The sequence below is a fragment of the Microplitis demolitor genome, chromosome 5 (assembly GCF_026212275.2).
Source record: "Microplitis demolitor isolate Queensland-Clemson2020A chromosome 5, iyMicDemo2.1a, whole genome shotgun sequence".
Lineage (NCBI taxonomy): Eukaryota > Metazoa > Arthropoda > Insecta > Hymenoptera > Braconidae > Microplitis > Microplitis demolitor.
In genome coordinates this window covers 4,037,618-4,062,086 of record NC_068549.1, presented here as the reverse complement: position 1 = coordinate 4,062,086, position 24,469 = coordinate 4,037,618, and the positions used below count along the sequence as shown (strand labels likewise).

General features: G+C 29.0%; 1 protein-coding gene across 2 annotated transcripts in view; it reads left to right on the top strand.

Moving 5' to 3' along the window:
- LOC103569025 (regulating synaptic membrane exocytosis protein 2) overlaps nucleotides 1-24,469 on the top strand; it is a 66,183-nt gene that overhangs the window by 34,233 nt on the left and 7,481 nt on the right. For both annotated transcript variants that reach the window (XM_053738986.1, XM_053738985.1), the window contains exons 9-20: nucleotides 385-657; nucleotides 2,609-2,873; nucleotides 4,830-5,078; nucleotides 6,343-6,531; nucleotides 9,980-10,009; nucleotides 11,452-11,608; nucleotides 11,722-11,891; nucleotides 11,990-12,162; nucleotides 12,766-13,003; nucleotides 13,466-16,290; nucleotides 17,642-17,824; nucleotides 22,042-22,249. In XM_053738986.1, the coding sequence (XP_053594961.1) occupies nucleotides 385-657; nucleotides 2,609-2,873; nucleotides 4,830-5,078; nucleotides 6,343-6,531; nucleotides 9,980-10,009; nucleotides 11,452-11,608; nucleotides 11,722-11,891; nucleotides 11,990-12,162; nucleotides 12,766-13,003; nucleotides 13,466-16,290; nucleotides 17,642-17,824; nucleotides 22,042-22,249 (4,960 nt within the window). The remainder of the gene's footprint in view (nucleotides 1-384; nucleotides 658-2,608; nucleotides 2,874-4,829; nucleotides 5,079-6,342; nucleotides 6,532-9,979; nucleotides 10,010-11,451; nucleotides 11,609-11,721; nucleotides 11,892-11,989; nucleotides 12,163-12,765; nucleotides 13,004-13,465; nucleotides 16,291-17,641; nucleotides 17,825-22,041; nucleotides 22,250-24,469) is intronic.

Sequence of the window (24,469 nt, the reverse complement as noted above, 5' to 3'; positions counted from 1 at the left end):
ATATTTTGCTGCAACAGCTTAATTAACACGAGCTTAAGAAGTGAGCCGCGTATTTAGAGTTAATAATTAATAATGTAGTAATTCGGCTGCAAGTATACAGGCGTTGATATATTCAAATATTTATTTCATGTATAATTTAAAAAAATTTAATTCCCGTAAGTGATGCACTATTAACTGAACAGTAGTCTCTAACAATACAAATCGCACTTTAAATATTTTTATAAATCACAAAAAATTATTTATATCAAAAAAATTATACTATTTAACCATTGAGACTTGACCGTACCGGTCACTTCAAGTAATAAAAAAAATCTAAACTATATTTAATTAGTAAAGTAAATGAATAATAATAGTAATAATAATAAAAACTTAATTTCCTCACAGGGGATGAAGTTATCGAGTGGAATGGACATTGCCTCCAAGGTAAAAATTCCCAAGAAGTAGCCAACATAATCGCTGAATCGCGAGATGAGAATCAAGTGGAACTAATTGTTGCTAAAAATCATCCCGACTCAACAAATAATTCAATAACCTGTAGTAATTTACCTTCTGGAACTACTACGACGTCGATGAAACCACAAAGACGTATAACTGCGCAAGCCCAGTGGCGACAGACACACGAAACCATGCCTATTTTACAGCAGCCTCATCACAGAGGTAAATATCAATCTATCCCTCTCCCAGTACATACTTTTATTCATATATATATATATATAATTCACACTATCAAATTTCTATATTTAATCATCTAATCGTCTTTATCTATATAAATTTATAAACTTTTCAAAATTCAGTAATAAGTTTTTTTTTTCCATTTCAAAAAACAATTTTTTTTTTTCAAAAACTCAGATTATATCATTTTCGTATTCCAGGTCTTAAGAAATGTATATTATGGGGTAGGCGATTTATATAAAAATTTTAATGTTTCCCCTTTTTACCCTAAAAATAAATTTAATGTTTTTCCATTTGCAATTACGACCCTCCCCCTCCCCCTGTTATTTGTGGTTTGCGATATGAAATATATACATATATATATTAAGGAAATATATTTATAAATGAAATACTTAAGAATAGGTAGTATTGATAATAAAAAATAATAAATATTAAAATGAATGTTCGTAGTGTAGACAGTAGCGCAAATGCACCCTCGCTAAATCACAATCTTTAATCTAGTCTTATGGGAGCAACAACTCTTGCTTTAAAAAATAAATATAAAAATAAATAACAACCACCTAAAGAAATACTATCTTCAATATTTTTTTTAAAACGTGTTATTCCATTTCCATTGCAAGTATCTCTTACACCTTTTTTTCAATACAGTTTCACTTACCACGTCTTCCTTGGGTGTTTCTTCTCTTAAATCTTTAGACAGTCGCTTTTTTTTTACTTTATTTATACATTCAATTCACTGTCTTACGTCGTAACGATCGATTCCCGTGTTTATTCGTTTCTCGTAAGCTAAAAAACTTGAGTTAAGAAACAAGTGTTCACTTTGTTCTTTTTTAAATCTATTCACAGGTACAATATGTGATCGACCGTTTTATTTGAATGTTACTTTTAAGTCTTCTCTTTTTTTTTTTATAAAAAATAACCCGCGAATGTTTGAGCATTCGTATAAATGCTTACAGAAAGCGGCATAAAATATATTACTTACGTTAATTTGTATTTTAATTATTAATTTTAGAGAACTGTCACGCCCTCTAACGGAATATTAACTGAACCTGCCGATAAGGTAGAAATTTAAATACAAAATGGAGTCTAACTAAAAAGGGCTTATTTAAGTAAAAATTAATTATTAATTAAAATAATTGGCTGGAAATTTACTGAACACTATAAATCAAAATAATTAAATTTTAATTTTTGATAGCAAAATATAAAAAAAAATCTGATACAAATTTCGAACAAAAAAATTTGTGTCCTGGCCCTGGTGGAGCCGAATTACGGTAATTTACTGTAATTTGCGGCATTTTTACCGTAAGCATTGCATTCTTCTTTATTTTTTACACAATCTTATGGTAAATTGCCGTTCTCCCACTGCAAATTTATGGTAAAAATACCGTACTTTTGACATGAAATACCGCACTCTTGCAGTAAAACATCTGCACTTCACCTAAAATTCCGTATTTTTACCGCAGAATCCCGTATTTTACCGTAAGATGCCGTATTTTACTGTACGTTTCGGAATTTTGTCGTAAATTACCATAATTCGGATCCGCCAAGGGATCTATTATAATTTCTAACCTGTAAACATTAGAGTAATATAACTCTTCTTTAAGAAATTTAAATATTTTATGATATAATCTGTAAGCATATAATTTTCCTTCTATATTTTTGTAAAATAATTTCCGTATTTAATATGAATTATTGTAAAATACTCAAGTGTTGTGCGCACTAGCCTTTGGCTTACGCAGCAAACGTGACACTTGATACCTTATTTTAATTCTTATAACAAAAAAAAATTACTTAATCTATTATATAAAATTTATTAAAATCCCATTGATAATAAATATTAATGCAAAAATCTTAAAAACGATTTATAAAAAATTTAAACAAATTTACTGCTAAAAAATAATTGAAGTTTTTAATAAATGAAATTATGTATTTATAGAATTATATGATGTAAGGAGAGAAAAACCATCAGTACTCGTAACATCACCTGGTTCACCAGACTTACATGGGCAAGGACGTAATAGACATCCACGTTATCCAACGACAAACGCAAATGTCGGTGGAAAGTTACAAGTTAAATTAGATTTCAATCCAGCATGTAATAGACTGAGTGTTACTGTTTTTCGTGCCACTGAATTAACACCAAGAAGCAATGGCCAACTTCGTAATCCCTATGCCAAAGTTTATCTTCTTCCTGACAGGAAGTAAGTCACATTTAAATTATTACACACTTGACCTTTATTTTTATACATTTCTTATCTTTTTATTGATTCCAATATATTATATCGTATGAATGTACTTTTTTTTGGTTACTTTGGCACACGTCCATTGCTGTGTAAACACACATACACGACATTTAAAGTTACATTGATCATTTCCTGTGGAGAGCAGGAGTTTAAAATTTCTGAAGTTTCTGAAGGATATACAGGGTGTTCCAAAAATATCGTACATAAATTAAGAAGCAGATAGAGGGTGTAGTTCCTAGACGAAAAATCTAGCGGTTTTCAATCTGATGCACCGGTAATTAGTTATTAATTAAACAAAGTAAGCAATCAGAAGAATCATTTAGCGGAAGAAATAGAGGGGGGTAACCACTGCACCAAAAGCTCTTTTGATCAGCTATACAGAAAAAAAGGATTTCGTGGTGCGAGAAAATTTTTTTCATTATGAATTGAAAATGAAAACTTTTTGGGACAAGAAAATTTCGATACTGAAATCAGCCGACATCTAATAATTTTTGGATGTTTTTAAAAACGATAAGTTTAAAAAGAAAAAATATTTCAGAAAATTGCACCAATAGTTTTTTTAATTTTCTACATGTGCATATTTTTAGTTTTTTTTTTTAATTTAAATTGTTTTCTTTAATTAATAACTAATTACTTGTGGATCAGATTGGAAAAACGCAAGAGGGCGTTCCGTTTTAGTGTCGCATTCTGTAACTACCCTTTTATTTACGTGGTACTTTTGGAACACCCTGTATATATATTTTAAGAAAGAAGCTTTACATTATAATCAGTATACGGGGTCTTATATGTGTGACCATCTTTGGCCACAGTGCCAAAATTTATTGTCACTATTTAGTGTAGCTGTGTTGGTACATGCATCTCAATGGAATATTACTAATGGCGTCACACGATAAAATTTATGGGCTTTTCGAAACTTTATTACGAATATTTCTTCCATAAACCTGATGTTAAATTATGTAATAAATAGCGATGAGCTCGCGATAATTAGTTAAATATTAATATTAATTATAGGTTTCAAGTTTTCGAAGTTCATTTTATTTAATTAGACAATTTTTTAATAGAAAATTGATGTAAAACTTTTAAATTTATTCAATAAATTTGTCAATTTATTTCTATGCCACTAAATTAATAGATTTTTTGAAGTAAACATTAAACTATACACGTGAAAAAAAAAAAATTCAAATCTTCCGTAAGAGAAACTTCTAAATTTGAGATAAATCGGGTTTAATTTGAAATGTAGCAAATTTTAAACTCAAAAAAATTTTTTTAAAGGTTTTTAAATCAATTTAAATTAAAAAAGAATTTTTTCCAAAATAGATTTCAATAAAGAAACAGATTTTCAAATTTTTCTCAATTAAAATGGTTTTTAATTCAATAAAATAGAGTTTTAATAAGCTTTTACCAAAGTTTTCATGTTTGCTGACAGTATATTTGAGTTGTCGAATGATTAAACAGATTGATTAACATATGTCACCGTCAGTATATCGAAACCTATCGTGCATTTAATATAAACCCGAACGGATTTACCTGCCAGTCACAAAACTTTAACAACTTCAATTAATTCATAATAACTTTTATAATGTAAGAGTTAATTTTATATCACAATTTATTTATAATTTTAATAAATATCACTAAAAAATACGTTTTTTATTCGACACATTTTTCAATAAAGTCATCATTAAGTTTACATTTTAACCAAAAACTTTATGAAAAAATTTTTAAGTTCAAAGTTTTCAAGTAACCCACGCGGTTTGTTAAATAGCAAACTTTTTAAGAAATAAATCTTCTTAACATCTTTAAATTTTTTCATAAAAAAATTCATTAATGGGCGGAAAAGTAATTTTTTTTGTGATTAAAATAATCGCTAATTTATTTGCTGTTTTGAATTTTTATTTAATTGTCAATTGTTTTCAGCGAAATGTCTAAAAGACGAACGAAAACTCTGGCAAACACAAACGATCCCAGATGGAATGAAACATTTGATTATAATATAAGAAAGTCTGAACTAAAACGCAGATGGTTAGAAGTGTCAGTGTGGGATTTTACAATTCATGAGGCTAACGACTTTCTCGGCGAGGCTGTTTTAGAGCTTTCGAATTTAAGCGAAAAGGCACAATGGCAGTGGCAAAATTTGGTTGCTCACGAAGAACGTCGACCTATTGGGTACGTGATTCTTACATATTTTTATATTCACTCAGAAAAAAAAGTAATCTATACTTTGTAAATAAACGTGAAACGTTTTTTAAGTTTTATTGAACATATACTTGGTGGAATTTATAACTTATTAAGAATTCACACTTATCTCTACAACTGTAAAGTGTTAAATACTGAGAGATAAGTTTTATTAAATAATTATTTAACTAAATTTTTTTACTGAATTAACACGTAATTATTTTACAAAAATTTTATATAATATTGTAAATTATTGGCTACCCTATTAAAAGAATCTATGTGGGAATGTAATCTAGATTCCTATGTAAGTTTCCACATGGCGTTTTCGGATGGATTCCCATACGGTTTCCTGTAGGAATCTAGCATAGATTCTGACATAGATTCTAATATGGGTTTCTATGAAAATCCGTATCATGCCGAATCCATATGGGAATCTAGTATGGATTCCCGTGTCGATTTTCACGATAATTTCCCATGGAAATCTTCACCATGTTGAAATTCATATGGAAATCGTATGGATTAGGAATTAGAAAAATTAACAAAAACTTTTTACAAAGAAATTTGTCCTTAGCAAAAAATTCTATATGGGAATCCGGTCTAAATTTCTATGGGTTCTCACATGGCGTTTTCGGATAGATTCCCATACGGTTTCTTATAGGAATCCAGCATAGATTCTGATACAGATTTTGATATGGGAATCTAGTATGGATTCTCATGTGAATTTCTACCTCGATTTTCCATGGGAATCTGCACCATGTAAAAATGGGAATTCAGATACCAACAGTTTATTATGTCGATTTCCCATACAAGAATACAGGTACCCATGGATTCTTATATAAATCCAGACACTCCTATATCAATTCCTATGGATTCTTACATAAATCTATACATTCCTGTATGGATTCCTATGAGTTCCCATTCAATCCCACGTAGTTTTTTTTTACAGAGGATACTTTTATCACACTGTGATAATGGAAATTTTATATTATACCTTTTGATTAATTAAAATAAAGTATTAAATGTCCAAGAATGAAACAGTGGCCATAAATGGTTCTGCCCTATTTGATTAATTATGAAAAAAATGTATTGTTAAAATCACAGAAAAGTTAGAAATCATCAAACTACTTTCAGTTATTAATTGAGCCATTTACTCTATTCAAAATACCAAAATCTATATAAATATATATTAATATTTGTATGTATGTATATTTGGGTACACGTCAAAATTGTTGTTATTTTTTATGATAAATTACAGACAATATCACGAACCATACGATGACATAGCCATAACTCCAGTTGATTATCATCTCAGTCCACCCTCGACGACATCTCGTCTAAGTGATTCAGATACGTCGGAGTATGACATCACTGATTGCGATATACCGCGAGATCAGAGACGAACCGCAGATGGTGCCAGCATCAGCAGCCTCGGCAGTTCATCTAGGTAAGTCATTTTTAATTCATTCATTGCAATAGAATAATTAAAATATATGTATGTAGACACATATATATATATATATAAATTTATTAATTAAAATAATAGAAATAGACCTTTTTATTAAAACGTGCTTTAAAAATCCCCACCAATAAATAATCGTTGCTTAAATCGCGTGTTAATTGATCTAATAAATTTCATTTGTTTTATTATATTTTACATGACATTGCATGACTTTCGCTTTAATTCGACAATTTTATTTTTTTTTATTTATCAACAACTACTTTTTTTAAAATTATACCTGCGATGTTTAATTCAGGTTCACTGCAATAATACCGCAGTCTACTTTTTTTTTTATTACATTGCCATACAAATAATTACTACAAATTATTATATAAATTTAATCCAATGAATTAATTATAATTTTTCATTATTATTTATCAGGTTCATTTTCCTATACCTCAGAAATTTATTTCAATAATCCACTTCCTTTTTTTTTTTAAACACAGTTAAAATTTTGTGTTAAATTCAAATCCAAATCGTGTGTTGCAAATGATCCACACAAATTTTTATGTATTGAACACATTGCGTTTGTGTTGATCTTTGACACAAATTTTATGTTAAATAGTTAAACACAAAATCTGTTATTTTGACGGAAAATTTATAAAAATTTAACAGACTTTTCGGGTTAAAATTAACTAATAAATATAAGCACATGACCTAACCAACTCAAGTACCGTAAAATGAGAATAAAAAATCATTGAACCTGATCATAAAAATATTAAAGTTATCGATGATTATATTTAATTGTGAATAAATTATAATCCAAGTTTTCTTGCAGACAATGCTGCTACAATGCTTTGCTTGGTTATAGCAATGGAGAAACGTGCGGGAGTGTTTAGCTGAACAACACAAATTCTGTGTTGATTTCCGAATAACACAATAAATCTGTTACATTCCAGATTTTCTAATCGTTTAACATAAAAAATCTGTTAAAGTAAAATATCACAAATGGTTTGCGTTGAATTAACAGATTTCTGTGTTGAACCAAATAATTTTTTAACACAAATACACAAAATTTCTAACTGTGTAGATATATAAATATATATGTCATTCCATCTTTGGTGAAGTCTATTAATTTATCTGTCACAATTGTTTTTTTCGATGTCTGACTATATGTGATTTCATACTACTTAAAAACATTTTTTCTCCTATTTTCGTTTAAAAAAAAATTCCCCAGCTTTATTTAATCAATAATCTTTTACCTCATTAATATAATAATTTCTCAACATTGTTTAATTCAAAATATATGGATACTTGGAATAATCATTCATAAATTACTAATAAAAATAAAATTTCCATCCACGGCTTCGTAGAAAACTGACGCATATTTGCGTTCATTAAATTCACCAAAATAAAAACGGTGAATCATAAACGAGTAAATTCATAAAAAAGTGTAACGAATCAATAAAAAAAATTTTGCCGACGAATAAAAAATTTAATAAGATTTATCTCTTAATTATACTCATAATTTAGTTAATGAAGGTTTATATTTTTTAATGAATGAAGAAGACAGTTGCGAAGAATTGCAAGGGTGAGAGTATTTAAAGGGCCACATGTAGATGTAGTTATACGAATATATATATGTATATGAATATGAATACATGTATAAGACTCGTAACGGATCTAGGGGAAGGGGGTACGGTACCGAGAGTTATAAAACTGGGCAACAAGCCAATTGACATGCCAGTTGGCCTGGGAGCGCCGTTAGATGCGGAACTGTCTTCTTTTATTTTCCGTAATTCTTTTTTCGTTTTTATTCTCTTCCTTTTTTTAGTTTCAATTTTTTTTTTTTTTTTATAATCGTTTTGTTGAAATTTGAATATTGAAAACAATGACGACCGATCGTTACTAGTGAGTGCTCAATACAGAAAAAGTTCATGTACTTTTTCTATCTATCTATTTTTTAGTTCATCTGTCTCAATTTAATTTTATTTTTTGTTTACATTTAATATTTTTTTGTGTAGACATTCTCATTCATATTTATAAACGGATTAATTAATGTTGGATTTTTATTTTTTGTCAATTCTGTGACTACAACTATAATAATAATAATCGATTAATCATAATTGATAAAATATAATAATTTTTTTGATATAAATAATTTTTTGTGATTTATAAAAATATTTAAAGTGCGATTTGTATTGTTAGAGACTACTGTTCAGTTTAATAGTGCATCACTTACGGGAATTAAATTTTTTTTAATTATACATGAAATAAACATTTGAATATATCAACGCCTGTATACTTGCAGCCGAATTACTACATTATTAATTATTAACTCTAAATACGCGGCTCACTTCTTAAGCTCGTGTTTATAAAGTTAATTAAGCTGTTGCAGCAAAATATAATTTTTTGAAAATCATTTATGAAATATGTCGGCTGATAAGAAAATTAATTTTATTAGATAAACCTATTTAAATATAATAAATAAAGTGTTTATTTACTGGTACCGATAGTCTTGTAGTTGCCATCAGTTATTAAACACTCATTAGCTCATAATTGTCAGTAGTATTTTAACGTCATTATACTGGATTGTTTTTTAATGTTCCATTCTCTGGACCGCAGTGATTGTTAATGACATTAAATAATAATTTATTGAGTTTCGGTACGATAAATAGATAATGTTAAAGATCTAACTGATATTTATACTAAAATTTAATTTTAAAAATAATATAATTTCATTTCTATACATCGAAATAATCTGTCCGACCACCGGGACATCGTTTAATTATAGTGTTGTGTTTTTTTACCGTTTAATCACAAGACCATTACTATGATTTCTATTTTAGTTAATTGATAAATGAAAAAATTTTAAAAAACAATCACCCTTATGCATTTTTAACAGTAGGAACCCTTATTTACATCAATTAAAAATTAAATAAATTTAATTTTTCTGTGCTTACAAATAACAATAAAATAAATGTTATACTTCAATCGAGAAAATGGACCCAGTAAAATTTAACTAAAATTAATATTGCAAAATCATTAAATAATATATAAATAGAACAATTATAAATAACAAGTTAAAATTATATTATACTACTCGACTTATCTTTTCTTTTCATCGTATACTATTTTTATACATACTTATTAATAATATCATGTATATATATTTTTCAATCAATAATTATGCACGCCTACATATTAAATACGTCTATATATATATATTTAAAAATATATTTATATCTAAATATATATATTATTTGAGCATGCATGAATCTATATATATTTTATTTTTATACTAATATATCACTTACCATAAAATATCATTATTACGCTCCACTCATATTATATTATAGTCTTATAATTATAATTTCTTTTTTCAATTTATCTACTAACGTCACTACATAATTTAATTTTTTAATCTTGTGTGTTTTTTGTTATTATTTTTTAGGTTTCATAATATGCCGTCAAATTATAAGCGGTACGGCTCTTTTTTATTCTATTTAAAATCCTTAACTCATTCACTACTACTACTATTGCATATTTTCACTTAATAATACACTTTACACTATTTATTTTTTTTTTGTCTTAAATTCTTTTTTTTATTCTTACGAATTAACTACAGAAAGTGAGATTATGATTTAACTATAAATATAAATTTATTTGTACATAAATATATATACATTTTTTTTTTAATTTGATTTGAGAATTAAAAGTTCATTTGAGCAATAAAAATTAGGTCGAAGGTCATTGGTATGATTAGTGTTCGATCTTGAAAGTATACTTTGTATACAAAAAGAAAAACTTTTTTTTTCGAAGCTTAAAAAAAAGTTTTATGTTCGTTAGCTTCTTTGCATATTAATATAATAATCATCACAGTATTACATGCTGCTTTTAGTAAACTGAATAGCTATTTACATAAATTAAACATACATTTAAAAATAAATATATTTAATAGAATTATTTCAAAGCAAAATAAAATATTTTAGGACTAGGAGGGGGGGGGGGGGAGAAAACGGAGTTTTTAAGAAAATACTGTTTTTGAGTAAATAGAAAAAATTTTCAGTTGCCGTTAAAAAAATCAATTCATTATTGCGGGCAAAATGGGTACCTCCTAAAAAAGGTGAAAAAAAAATTTTTGGATATTAATTAAATTTTTTTATAAGTGATTTTCATAAAAAAAATTATATTTTACATAATTATTAGATACCAAGTAAGAAAAAAAAATTTTTAACAGTTTTTATCATAAAACAAAAGTCAATAATATTTTTCGACTATCACTTGATTTTTGAAAAATTAAAAATAATGCTCTATTATATTTCCAAAAGTTTTTTTTTTTTTAAAATTTTGGAGCTAGACCCCTCCCTCCTCCGGCCCCTATAATTTAATTTTTTTTTTTGTAGAAACAGTGATTATATTTTGCTTTGAATACTAAAATTTGATGCAGTTTCCACAATTAATATAGTAATGAAAATAAAATCTTCTAGTGTATCGCGTTTCGATTAAAAAAAAAAAATGGAATAATCCCAATTTTAATGAAATTATTTGTCGTGAGGAATTACCGAAACAGATTGTAGATAAAATCAATCTTTTGATTATACTAAAAAAAAATATTCTCTGTATCAATTTAAATTTATATTAATATTAATATTTAATAGCTCGATAAAGTAAATATTCCCCAAAATATAATAATTAATGCGATAATCGTAAAAAATGATAATCATAAATTAATAAATAAATTCGGTTTATGAAACCTAATTTAGTAATAACTAAAACTGTATCAAATAAAAGGTCATCAATATAAAAAGTTAAAAAAAAGCTTAGTTATTAAAGGTATATCACAAAAGCACACGCTTCATAAATAATATTCCCCCTCACGCTGTACACTAATAAATGCATAAAAACGAACGCATGCTGGTACAGCCACTATTCTAGCCCGCCACCGGAGAGAGAGTACGGAAGTCTGGACAATGAACACCGCAGTCGGCGGGACATGTCGTCAACGGGCAGCAAGAGAGCCGCATTGATGATTTCACGTGATCAACCAGTGTCTATATCTGGTTACCCACAGTGGAGAAAAGTGAGTTTATATATAAATTTATCACTATTAATATTACATAAATACTCAAATATATAACACAATAATCCATAATTTTTATTAATAATTGTAAAAAAATTTTTATTCCAAATCAGGACGAACCAACAGCTCGCAGTATGATGGGTTATAGATCTCACAGTGCAGCTCCGATGGACTCACCTTATTTACGTTATCGCGGCAGATCACAAAGTCCAACTGGTCATCGTTCATTATCACCACCTGACCATAGATCAATACCTTATTCTCATGGTTATATGCCCGCAAGGTAAATTAATTATCATTTTTTAAATTTTATGTGGCCATTTTAGGTCATCAAGTTTACTGCAGAAATTTCTTTCTTGGTATTTATATTAATTTGTGTAGATTTGGATCGAGATCAGCTACTGCAACGCCCACGGGATCACCTAAAAAACGACAATTGCCACAAACGCCATTACTGAAAGAACGAATGATGACTCAAGATGACGAAAGACATCGATTAATGAGATATCCACACAGACTTGTTCATACAACTTATCGAAGTACGGGGATCGGTGGTAATTATCCATAAATTTACTAAAGTACCTATAAAAAGTTAATTTAATAAATGAATATAAGAAAGACGTCAGGGCGCCAAAAATTAATTATACTTCAAAGGTATACTTTTAACCCGCGAATCGGGTTAGTCGGCTAAAGTCCTTTCAGAAAGTAAGTCGTCTTCGGTTTTTACCCCCACTCTTAAAAAACGAGTCGAATTTCACGCCGTTACTATACATAAGTATCATAAACCGAAAATTTCCGACTATTCCCGACGACGACTTATTCTTTGGGACTTTAGTACTTATGCTGTATATTTATTTAAGGTAATAACTATGCCCTTTTAATGTTATTTTTTATTTTATTTGTGAAAAAATCCCAGCGACTCCTGGACTTAAACCTGAATTCTCTCGTTTTTTTTTATTTGTTTACGGCGAGTGGGCGCCATTTTTGTTTTGGTTTTAAAAATCAGTATCCAAAAACTGGTCATCAGTTTATAGTTTAGAGACGGGACAAAATAGACCATAGCTTGACTGTAGTTTGAATTTCACATACAGCCGACTACCTGTCATAAGTCTCATGAAGGGACGTGGGAAAAATTTCTAGAATATTTATTATTATAGGTTGGGAACGACATTACAGTGGCCGATCGGACTCAGACCTATTATCATCAATGGGTCACGACCCCCCACTACTACCACACGCTCACCGCCTGCATCACCGACCTCGTCGCGGTCACCTGAGTCCCGACAAAGATGTCCTCGGTGATTTTGGTGATTCCGACATGGAAAGCATTATTTCTGTTGCGAGTAGCGCTTTTAGTACTCAATCAGAGCGACCTCGCGGATCTCGGGCATTAATGTGAGTATTACAAGCACTACTAATAAATAAAATCAAGCTTTCAATTAATACAAACAATCATAATTACAATTATGATGATCGGTACTACAAATCAGTAATAACCCCAAAACATTTGACTAATAATTATTTAAATAATGAGCTAAATTAATCCTCAAATTAAATGGACATTGTTTTGTTAATTGTTCTGAGGAATGTACCCCGTAGTGCACTATCCAAATCGCCCCGCTTAATTACATTAATCATTAACCATTACACTACACTACACTACACTAGCGACCCTCTAGTTATCAGTCCATTACTAAAAATACTTATTTATTAGTATTATCAGTAGATTATTAAATTTTACACACCAATGTCCATTTAATGTCTCCAAGTAGCTGCAAAATTACAATCAACTAAAAAAAGTCATTTTAAACGTTTATAAAAAATGATGACTGAACGAAAAAAAAAAATTGTTTGCAGACCGACAGTTAAAAACATATTGGTACCCAGTGTCATATCCTATTTGCCTTCTTTACCACCCTTATTTATTAGGCGCACTAGGCGCAAGCACAAAATAAAATTACCCATTAACAACAACAACAACAACAGCAACACCATAAGTAATAATATCAACAATAATATAAACAATAAAAGCATAAGCATAAGTAAAGAATGTAGTCATTATAACCCAATTAGTAATAGTATTAAGACCTGGAAAACCCCATCAAATAAGTATCATAATCCCACCACAATAACCCCAACAATTAAAAAACCTAAACCCAAAATAACCAATACCTCAAGCCCAAATCATCTCCTCGTACGGAGCAAATCCGCAGTTGTACGCTCGATGCACAGAAAACCGCGTGTGCCTATCGTGAGATCGCAGACTGTTGATGACAACCTCTTCCGTTACACCAACTTGAGTAATTTGAGCAACAGCAACACGAGCAACAGTAGCAGTAACTTTATAAAAGACTTTTGTCTTAATAAATATCGGGACTCTTCAAATATAACCGATGATTCAACGAGGATTTATAACTATTACGTTTATGATGACAATAATAGAGACCAATGTCTTGACATTGACAGAAGATACAGCAATAAATCATTACGTGATGCGTCATCTTGTCGCTATGGTACCTCGAGTGATCGTAAGAGCAAGTTGTCATTGAATAGCAAAGTTAATTATTTAAATTACAATATTGTTGATGACTTTTTTGTCGATCTACGTGATAGAATAAAGAGAATCCAAGTGCCTAGACGTGCTAAAAGTGTTGAATATGAATCAGTGTCGAGTAATATATTTAGTGATGACAGTCTCAGAACAGCTAGACGTAAAGTAAAGCGTAATTTAACAGTAACTGGTGATAAATTGCCGTATTTAAATGACCAGAGTAAGTCATACTACGATTCAACTGGTGATAGTTCAAAAAATTCCGAAAGTATTGTCGATGATTCTGATGAATTTAATAATGAATGCCGCAGTAATTATCGTAAAAAGTATTACTCTTTGTACGTTAATGATGGTGGCAATAGTGATGAAAATTTAAATGATGATAATGAAATAGATAATATCATCGACGCTGTCGAGGCAAGCAATGAGTATGACAGACATTTATTTAAAATAAATTCTAGTAAACGTTTAAATAGTAAATATAATAAAAGTAATGATGATGGTGATAATCATCATCCGTACGGATTTATTGATAACGATCATATTTATTGTAGTATTGATGATAATCGAGGTGACTGTCGTTACTCGAGTGCTCATGACACTTATGATAGTAGTAGTTTAGATAATAAAGTGCCAAAAAAATATTGTGATGATAAATTAGCAAGCAATGATCAAAATAATTATAGTTGTGATAGCAGATCATTGTGTTTAACAAAAAGAACTAAAAGTACTGATTCATATTTAGAAGATAATTATGATACTAAATATTATGATAACTATAGTAATCATGGTAGAGATAATTACGAAGATTCTCGGGGTAGATCGCGTAGTTTTGGTGGTAGAACCGAGCCATTTATATCATTTGAAGCAGCTTATGATGACACGTGTCCAAAATCAGACCGTAAAAGTATTAAAATTTTGGAAAAAGCTGAATCCTCGCCGACTCTTCATCCTGAAGATGATGATATTTGTGATACCTGGGAATCTACGCGGCAAATGTCACGTAGACGTCGTAACAGTAGCTGTCCAGAAGCACGTGATATACGTAATTTAGAGAGTCCATTAAATGAAACTGTTAGTATTAATTTTTTTATGGGTTCTGATGATGACTTTGGATCTACGGAAACAGTCGTTGGTCCAGATTATCGTAAAAATTCAGTAAAAGATGTTAAAAGTGATAGGTTTAGTTCATCTGTTGTACCACGTGATTGTGATGATGATAATTTTAAAGCTCAAATACGTACGGACCGGTCTGGTTCGTATCCAGGACCAGCAAGACGTGACTTAAATGATGATTTAGATTACTCACGTAGTCGAAAAACAAGTTGCCCTGAGTGCCGTGAATTGTATAGCAATAGACGTGATAGTAATTATCATTATACATATCCAGATACTAGAAAGTCATCATCACGTGTGTCTATTAATCGGTCGCAAGAAATTTATCACGATAAATATCCGCAAGATTCGCGGCCGAAGAAGTTACAGTCGCAAGAACGTAAAGATTTGTTTGGTAAAAAAAGCAATGAGAGACGTTTAGCTGCTGACGAACGCGAACAAAGTGGCAGCAAAAGAAATGTTGCGATAAGTGATACGCTAGAATATTATGAATATTCGATGGAAAGTGAAAGCCAGTGCAGCGAAAATTGCGGATTTGGCCCGTATGATTTATCACTTAGGCCCCGAAACCGAGCACCCCGCCCCGGTAACGCTAATTCAAATATCTTTGATTCCCAAACCGCTACCTCCGACACTGCTAAAAATCACCCACGGGTCAACGATCATCACAATGATACCATTCCACGACGTAAACGACGTGATCCATCCATGATCAATGATGCTGCCAATGATGACACTGGTTCGTCCTCTAAAACTGCTTACAAAATTACCACTGACTCTAATTCTACTAAAACGTCCGTTGATTCCGTCCGAATCAATAACAATGCTGATAATAATCCTGACGCTGATAATTTTCAACGTAAACGGAGTAGTGGTGATTACAATAGTCCTGGTGGTTCATATGAAAAAAACACGAGACATCAGGTGACGGGTAATGGCCACAATGGACACACCAAGAGGGGACAATTCAGCAGGAGTCTTAGCAATGCCGATGGACCACCTGATGAAAAAGTTGGTGAGTACTCATTTCATTTTTAATTCATAAGTATAATTCATGTCCTACTTCAAAATCCAATTTATTAATTTGAAGACTTTAATTAGTAAAATTATAACGAGTATTCAAAATTAAAATTTGATGTCCTATTGCTATAGCATTCAATCGGAGATTAAGTAAAAATTTTAATTCCTACCCTTTATGAAAATTGGTTTTATTTAGATCGTTAGATACAACTGCATTTCAATTGGAAAATATGGGTATTACATAATATGAAAATAGTCGGTAAATGATAGTCAGGAATCGTCGAAAATTTATGTGCCTGAAGATCGGAACGTATTTTACGTAACGAAAATGGACGTAATTTATGTAATTTGAGTCTACAGGTGACTGAAGGGGAATTTGGTCTGCAATTTTCGGCTAAAGTGTGAAACATTTTAAAAATCAAGATCTTGTAGATTTTTGCTTTTCATTTCGTTCTTTTTATTTTCGTTCTGCGAAAAAAGTTCCGATCTTCAGGTACATAGGAATTTTCGGCTTGTAATGTTGACGTCCAATGAAAACAGGCTAGTTTCAAAGAATAAGAAGTGAAAACCGATGATAAAGTACTCGTTTAGGAAAATTTACATGGAAAGATTAAAATCCACTAAAAAAAATCGGTCTATCGGTTGACCCTGCGGGCCAGCACTAAAACTTCCCGCTGTTTTCGATCTTCTTGAGCTCGAATATAATGTTCTGAATACATTTCTCAGCTCTTCGAGCTCGAAAATACTTTTTCGCACCAAAAAATTTTTATTTTTTCATTGAAAATGCAAAAATTTTCTGGCTGAGCAGAAATGTCCCGCGCTAATAAGCAATCCATCTTTTTCTGTGTTACTACTTGTCAATAATTTTTGAAATTCAACATGAAATAGGACATTCTGCAATTTCATTAGTATAGAAGAGTTTTAGCGTCGCGCAAAACTATCGATGAACTCTTTTTATTTAAAAGATAAAGATAACAACAAAAAACTGACCTTGAAGGTAAATTGGGTTCTAGTTAAAAGACACACACTCACATATAGACGCACACCCCAAAAGTATACAATAAATATTAGTATTAGTAAAAAACGGTGTGAAAAGACTAAATTTTAAAAGAACTGAGCGTAAGTAGAGTAAAACTGAAGTTAACACAATGTCTAAAATATTTCTAAATGAGCCGCCTTTTTTTTGTTATCATCATCACCTCTCATCAGCGAATCGATTTGAGTAGCTACGTCCATGATATCGCGGGTCAAGTTCATGACTTTTAGATAATAAATCATCACATAATATAGTACCTGTTTTATAATAACATTAGTATCAAAAAAATGAAAAATATGATCCCTTAAAGCTGACGGAAGTTTGAGTGACACCGCAGTGGGTCTTCACGTGGAAGAAGCGGCCCGCAGAGCGCGAAAAAGTTCACCAGGTAGTAAAAGCGGAAGCGGTAGCAGCAGCGGCGGCGGAAGTGCTTCGCAATATCAAGCCGGATTAGGCAAGAAGAGTAACAGCACCAGTCAGCTCTCGGCGACAGGTAACCATTTAAATAATTTATTATTCACACTATACATCTCTAAATTACTACACATACATATACATTCATTGTTTTTTTTTTTTTTTTTTTTTTTTTATATATAATATTATCTTTTTGAAATTAGTCATTGTCGTATCACTTTCAGTAGCTTTAATATTTTTTTAATCATTAACTGTCACATTGTATTTCACTTATATAATAATATAATCATAATATACAGATAGATCAGATTTAGATACGTAGTTATTAAAATTACAATGCACTTTTTTTATATTTATCATTATAATAGTATATTGTGTGGCAAGGGATAAAACAAGACGATTTCAGGTGAGAGTGGTTCTGCCCGAACCGAAGACACGCTGACATCTGAAGTCTAAAATCGTGTTTTATTTTATGCTACGCACAATATTTTTCATATTGGCTACAATGATACTGGAAGTTTTAATCTTTTAATGTCTGGAGTAAAAAATGACGTTTTATTAATTTAATATTTTTCTTATTTTATCGCAACTCTTATTGTTTTTTTTCACCATACCTGAAACGAAAAAATAAATTCCTGCCCTGTTTCAAGGGAAGAAAGCTCACTTTTCTTTAATGAGAAAAATAATAAAAATTTGCATATCCGCGATTCTTTCCATAACCAAGCACAAAATTTAAACTTTGAGGTCTCAGTTAATATGAAACGTACAGTTAATATGAAAAAATATAAAGTTGAGTGCATTGTCATAGAATCAATCGCTTTTTAATCAGTCAAATTATTACTATTATTTTTTTTTTATTGCAACCTACTCATTTATCGTTAATCGACAAAAAAAATTAAATAATAAAAAAAATTCGGCACAAAACACAATTCGATATTTATCACCGTTGGAATTCGATCGACAACCGATAACTGTACCTACCAATATATCATCCGTACAATAAATAATGATAATAAATAAAAATGAACGAATGATCTATTAATTACTATTATTAATGATAAAAATAAATTTGAATTAAAATAAAAAAAAAAATCGATTGACGGATGTCATTTTATTTTAAAAATCATCGACATAAAAACAAATAATTTAATTAATGATTCTATTGATTGAATGAAAAAATTAAAAAAATTTTAATATAATAATAAAAAAATAAAAATATGAAAAACGATAATGTGCCTATTGGTGATACATGCGTGGGCGAGGAAGGCCGAAAAAGGAGACTTGGTTTCGGGAAAAAGGGCAAGTCCTCATTTACTGTACATAGAAGTGAAGAAGTTTTACCTGACGACACGACCGGTGGCCGGAGTGGAAGACAACCGAGCTCGGCAAGCAGCGATGGCGAAGGAAGTGGCGATGGCGACAGGTCCGATATTTAAATAAAAAAAAAAAAAAAAAATGAAGTTTATTTTATTTTTTCATCTGCAGGAAAAATCGCTGGTTTTTTTTCGACAAAATTATAGTGACAAATTACAAAATTTATTTTTAATTTTTACAGGATTTTTTTTATTATATATTTTTTAAACCTTCGACGAATGTGCGGGAATTAGTACTGGATAATATTTATATTAAAAATAATGAAGAAAATTACGAAGTTAAAATATTTATCATAAAATTAATAAAAGCACGATTAGTTTTAAAAATAATTTTTATTTTGTTTAAAATGTCTAATATTTAATTACAGAAATTACATTAGTAATTTTTTTTTTAGTGCATAATATTTACTCGTAGATGCGCGTGATTTAGTGTGTTAATTAGATGACGTTGATTAAATAATTAATTAATTTTATATTATTTTTATTAATTAATTAATTTATTTATTAGATGTTAAATTTTTAAATTAAATATATATTTATATAGTTTTATATTTATTATATATTATGTAAACGCTCGTACGAAAGAATGTTAATTGTGCTTTTTTTTTATTGATTATAGATTTTTATTTTTTATTTTTAATTTAACATAAAGAGAATTAGATAAAATTTATCAACAAGATTTTTTTATCATTCACGGTAGGTAAAATTGACTCTTTGAAATTTAAAAATTTGAAAATTAGACCTAGAGTAAGGTGAGATTTCGTTATCAAATAAATAGAAATAGACTACAGTAAAATATCTAAACTTATTTTTTTTTCTCATAAAATTTTGATAAAATGGCAAAAATTAGTTAGTCAAAGCTTCAACTATTTTTAATTAAATAAAAAAAAAATTTTTTTTGAATAGTAATTAATTTTTTTTAAATAATAAAAGTAATTGCTAATAAATAAATAATTTATCTTAACGTGAGTTAGTGTAGACATTGATCTTACAAAAATTTTTTTTAATTGGTATAGTAAATTAGCTGATAGCTGATTGAATTTGCGTCTGATAGAGTGTAATTAGAGTGCAATTAATAATATTAGCCGTAGCTTAGTTCTTGCGAGCTTTTAAATATGTACATACATGCTCATTATTATTATTATTATTTTATTTATACTAAACTTTATTTAATATTAATATTATATGTACAATACAGAATTGTTTCATTAAGTTTTTATCAAAAGAAAAAAAAAAAAAAAAAAAAAAAATAACTGTTAATTTTTTTTTTTAATGTTATTATTTGTCTACATGTGCATTGAAACACGACGTTTGGATTTTTTTTAATTACACTGATCGTCATTATTATGTAAAATAGTAGTAAATAGTAGCAAAAAAAAAAATTAGTTAATTTTTTTCTATGATATTTCAAAATTAGAATTTTTTTTTCTAATTGACTAAAATTTTTCCCGATCATAAATTATTAAATAAAAATTGAGGTTTTGATTTTAGTAATTAATAAATTTGAATATTTCAAAACTCAGTATATTTGAATTTTTTTCTATTACTTGAATTCATAACCAAAAAAAATTCATAAAATTTTTCGGTACTCTTAATTTTTGTGAATAGTTTTTTTTTTGAAAAAAAAAAAAAAAAAATTTCTTTTTCGATTAGAATTAAATGACTTTTTTTTAAAAACTAACGAATTAGGCACTCTTTAAAAAATATAAAATTACTTAACAAAATTTTTTTTAATCATCAATAGATTCATCGTGTAAAAATTTCACTTTGTATATGTCATTAAAAAAAAAAAAAAAATATATATATATATATATATATATATATATATAACCCTTTATAAATACACTCTATGTTTAATGTGCAGTCGACTACCCGTTATAAGTCTCTTCCTTTCAATCGGGATTTACTGAGTCCAAACAGCTTCCCCACTTAACCATTCTAAAGAGTTTCGTACTAGAGAACCCGTTATAAGCCTCCATTAAAATTCCCTAAATTATAAACTAACAATAGGAAAAAATATCAAAATTAATGATGAAAATTTACTATCTATGTTTCGCGGACAATAATTTTATCATTATTAAGTAAAATATAATTTATTATTCATAATTGTAATCATGGATTACATCCAAAGCTTCTGTTACAATTTAAAAGCTTTATTGAGCATTAAGTTGATCAATAAAATTATTATTTTAATTATTACTGTAATCAATACCGTTATCATTATAATTTTTTGCATATAAATTATTATTAGTGTGAGAAGATAATTATTTATTTTAGCGCGATAAGCGTCAGGAAAATCGGAATAGTCGCGTATGTAACAAAATGTAAATATGACGTTTAAAATTATATAAAATAAAACAGGCTTATAACGGGTAGTCGAGAACAAAACTAATCGCATGGTAGTGGGAAGACTGAAATTCCAAGAAAAATTTCCCATACGTCCCCTAGACCAGGCTTATGACGGGTAGTTGACTGTAATACTGATGTTTGAGATGAAAAAAGTTGTCAACTAATTAGCACTAAAAAAAAACCTGAAGCACTGACAAAATTTCCACCGTATAAACAGAAAATAATGAAGGCAAACCTAAAATAATAATGCGCGTGAGAATGATTAGTGTGTGTTTATATTAACAGGTAAAAAAAATGCAACAATGATATCCAGCGGAAGTTCAGGCCAATGATGAGATAATTAACTCCATATCAACATTGTATTGCCCCGTATGACTGGCGTGTGTGATAGAGAATGGGAGGGGATGATATATATATTTAATAAAAAACAAAAATAAAATACAAGAACAATATTTATGAATTTACGAAAGAATAAAAATCTAAATAACGGCAGTAAAGATTTAAAAAAAAAAAAAACTGCACAATAGTCTCATGAAATAGTTAGCGGTATTTCTTGTTTGGTTTAAAAACGCAGAGTGCATCAGCGTGGTTGGTGTCAACGCCGATTCAAGGAGTACTGGTATACCAGTTACCCGTAAGCGGAACAGCACACCCAGCAGCTTTCAACGTTCCCAGGAGGTTGTACCCATGTATCAACGTCTTGGTGCCACTAAACAGCCGGGTTCGGTTACCAGTGACACCGCGGGATCACTCAACTCGATTTCTAGTTCCGAAGCAAGTTCGTAAGTAATGCCTAAACAAATCCTTGAGGCGAGTTTATAAATATATATATACATGTTTACATGCATATATTATCTATGACTAATTATGAGTACATAAATGTATATGTAATAATTTTTATATATACGACTGTTCGACAAAACGAACGCGCCCCTCTCATTCTCTATCTCTTTTTTCATCTACTCACTTATTGATACTTAATTATTATTATCGTTATTAATTATTCGTTTGTTGTGTGTTTTTTTTAATTGTTGACATGTTTATAATTCCTGACAATGATTTTATTTTTTTTTTATTTTTTCATTGTGTAATATATACATTGTATCAAATGCGTAATTATGTGAGTGTGTGTGCATTTGTGTGATTCCTTATTTATTTTTGTTGATTAGAAATAAATGGCGATATTTTGAAATTTTTTTTTTTTTAATATTTTTTGATATCTTATTGATTATCTACAGCTGGGGCTCTTCAGAAATGTGATTCGATCTTGTTCTCATCATAATATACTAATATATCAACTTTAATTCTATTATTAACATTGAAATTCGAAAATTAGAACAATTTGAAGTGTAGGAGAGGTTAGACAAGATGGCGGTTCTAGAAAATGGTAGATCACATGACGTTTAAAAAAAATGGTGGCTGACGATCATGACTGTGGAATGAATTTTAACAAACTCTGATTCATGCGCGTTCTCTTTTATAATTCTTGGTGATAAAATAAAAAATTATCGCTGTTTATTTCGGAATTTTTAATTATTTATTTTCGAAAGTGATATATTTTAAGTATGGGTAGAAATTATTTTTCAATGATCTAAAGATTATATTTTTAACTATCGACGACATGAAAATTTGACGTAATTAATTCCCTGGCAGATTCGAATTACGGTAAATTACCGAAGTTTATCGTAATTTACCATAAAATATGCAATGTACAGTAATTTATAATATTTTACGTCGGCATACGGTAAAATTGCGGCAATTTATCGCAATTCTCGGCATTTTTACCGTAAAACACCGTAAATTGCGGTATTTAACAATGAAATTACGGCAAATTACGGTAATTCGTTGCAATTCGAATCTGCCAGGGTTTTCATTGAGAACATACTCAAAAAAATATCTTCATTTGCCAATGGACAATATTTAGATACAATACAAAATAATTGTGTATTACAATAATGAAAAAAATTTCTACTCAAACTACAATTTTTAAAAATCACTAAAACAATTAGAATCCCAAATTTGAAAGAAAAAAAAATATACATTTATTTGTACATAAACAATAATTATTATTTATCGATGCCTGATTGTTGTATTATTTTAAATTATCTACGTTATTATTATTATTATTATTATTATTATTATTATTATTATTATTTACAACAACAAAAACATGATTACTAAATGAACAATTTATTAATATAATAAATGTTAATGTCGTTTGGCTTTAATGCTTGTTTTTAACGCAAATGTTGAGACTTGCACTTATTATTATGTATCTTTAAATGCACAAATATTATTTTATGTCACGCACCCTCTCGTTATGAATATGTATATATATATATATATATATATATATATATATATATATATATATATATATATGCATATGTATATACGGGGTCGAGTTTTAATTGAAATACTCTTATGATCAAAAATTAAAATATTAATGATAATCCAATAAATTAATTAATGCGTTATACAACCTCGTATACATTTACGTATGAATATATATGCCTACATATATTTATTAGGGTGATCCAAAAAATTGACTCAATTCCTCTTTTCTATTTACTTGTCAAAATTTTGCAGTTTCATGGTTTTTGATAACTTTAGAATAGATTTTTGAAAGTCGGTTGAAAATTTTGAAATCTTGAAAAAAAAAAAAAAAAAAAAAAACAAATAAATTTTTGAAATTAGTACATTACAAACCGAAGAAGGAAAGTAGGGAAGTCCCACCCGTGCGTGTAATTTCCTTGGGACATCTGGTGTGTAATGTACTATTTTTAATAATTCTTCAGTGACTTTTAAAAAATTCATAAATTTGAAAATTTTTATACATAATCAAGAAAAAAAAATTAGTCCGATTTTTCGGGCTACCCTAATATCCATATATATACAGAAAAAAAAGTTTTTGACTGAAAGTAAATTTTTTGAAAACCCCAATTTTCTTGACTCGATAACTTTTTTTTCTGTGTACATAAATATATATATTTACATCTTTA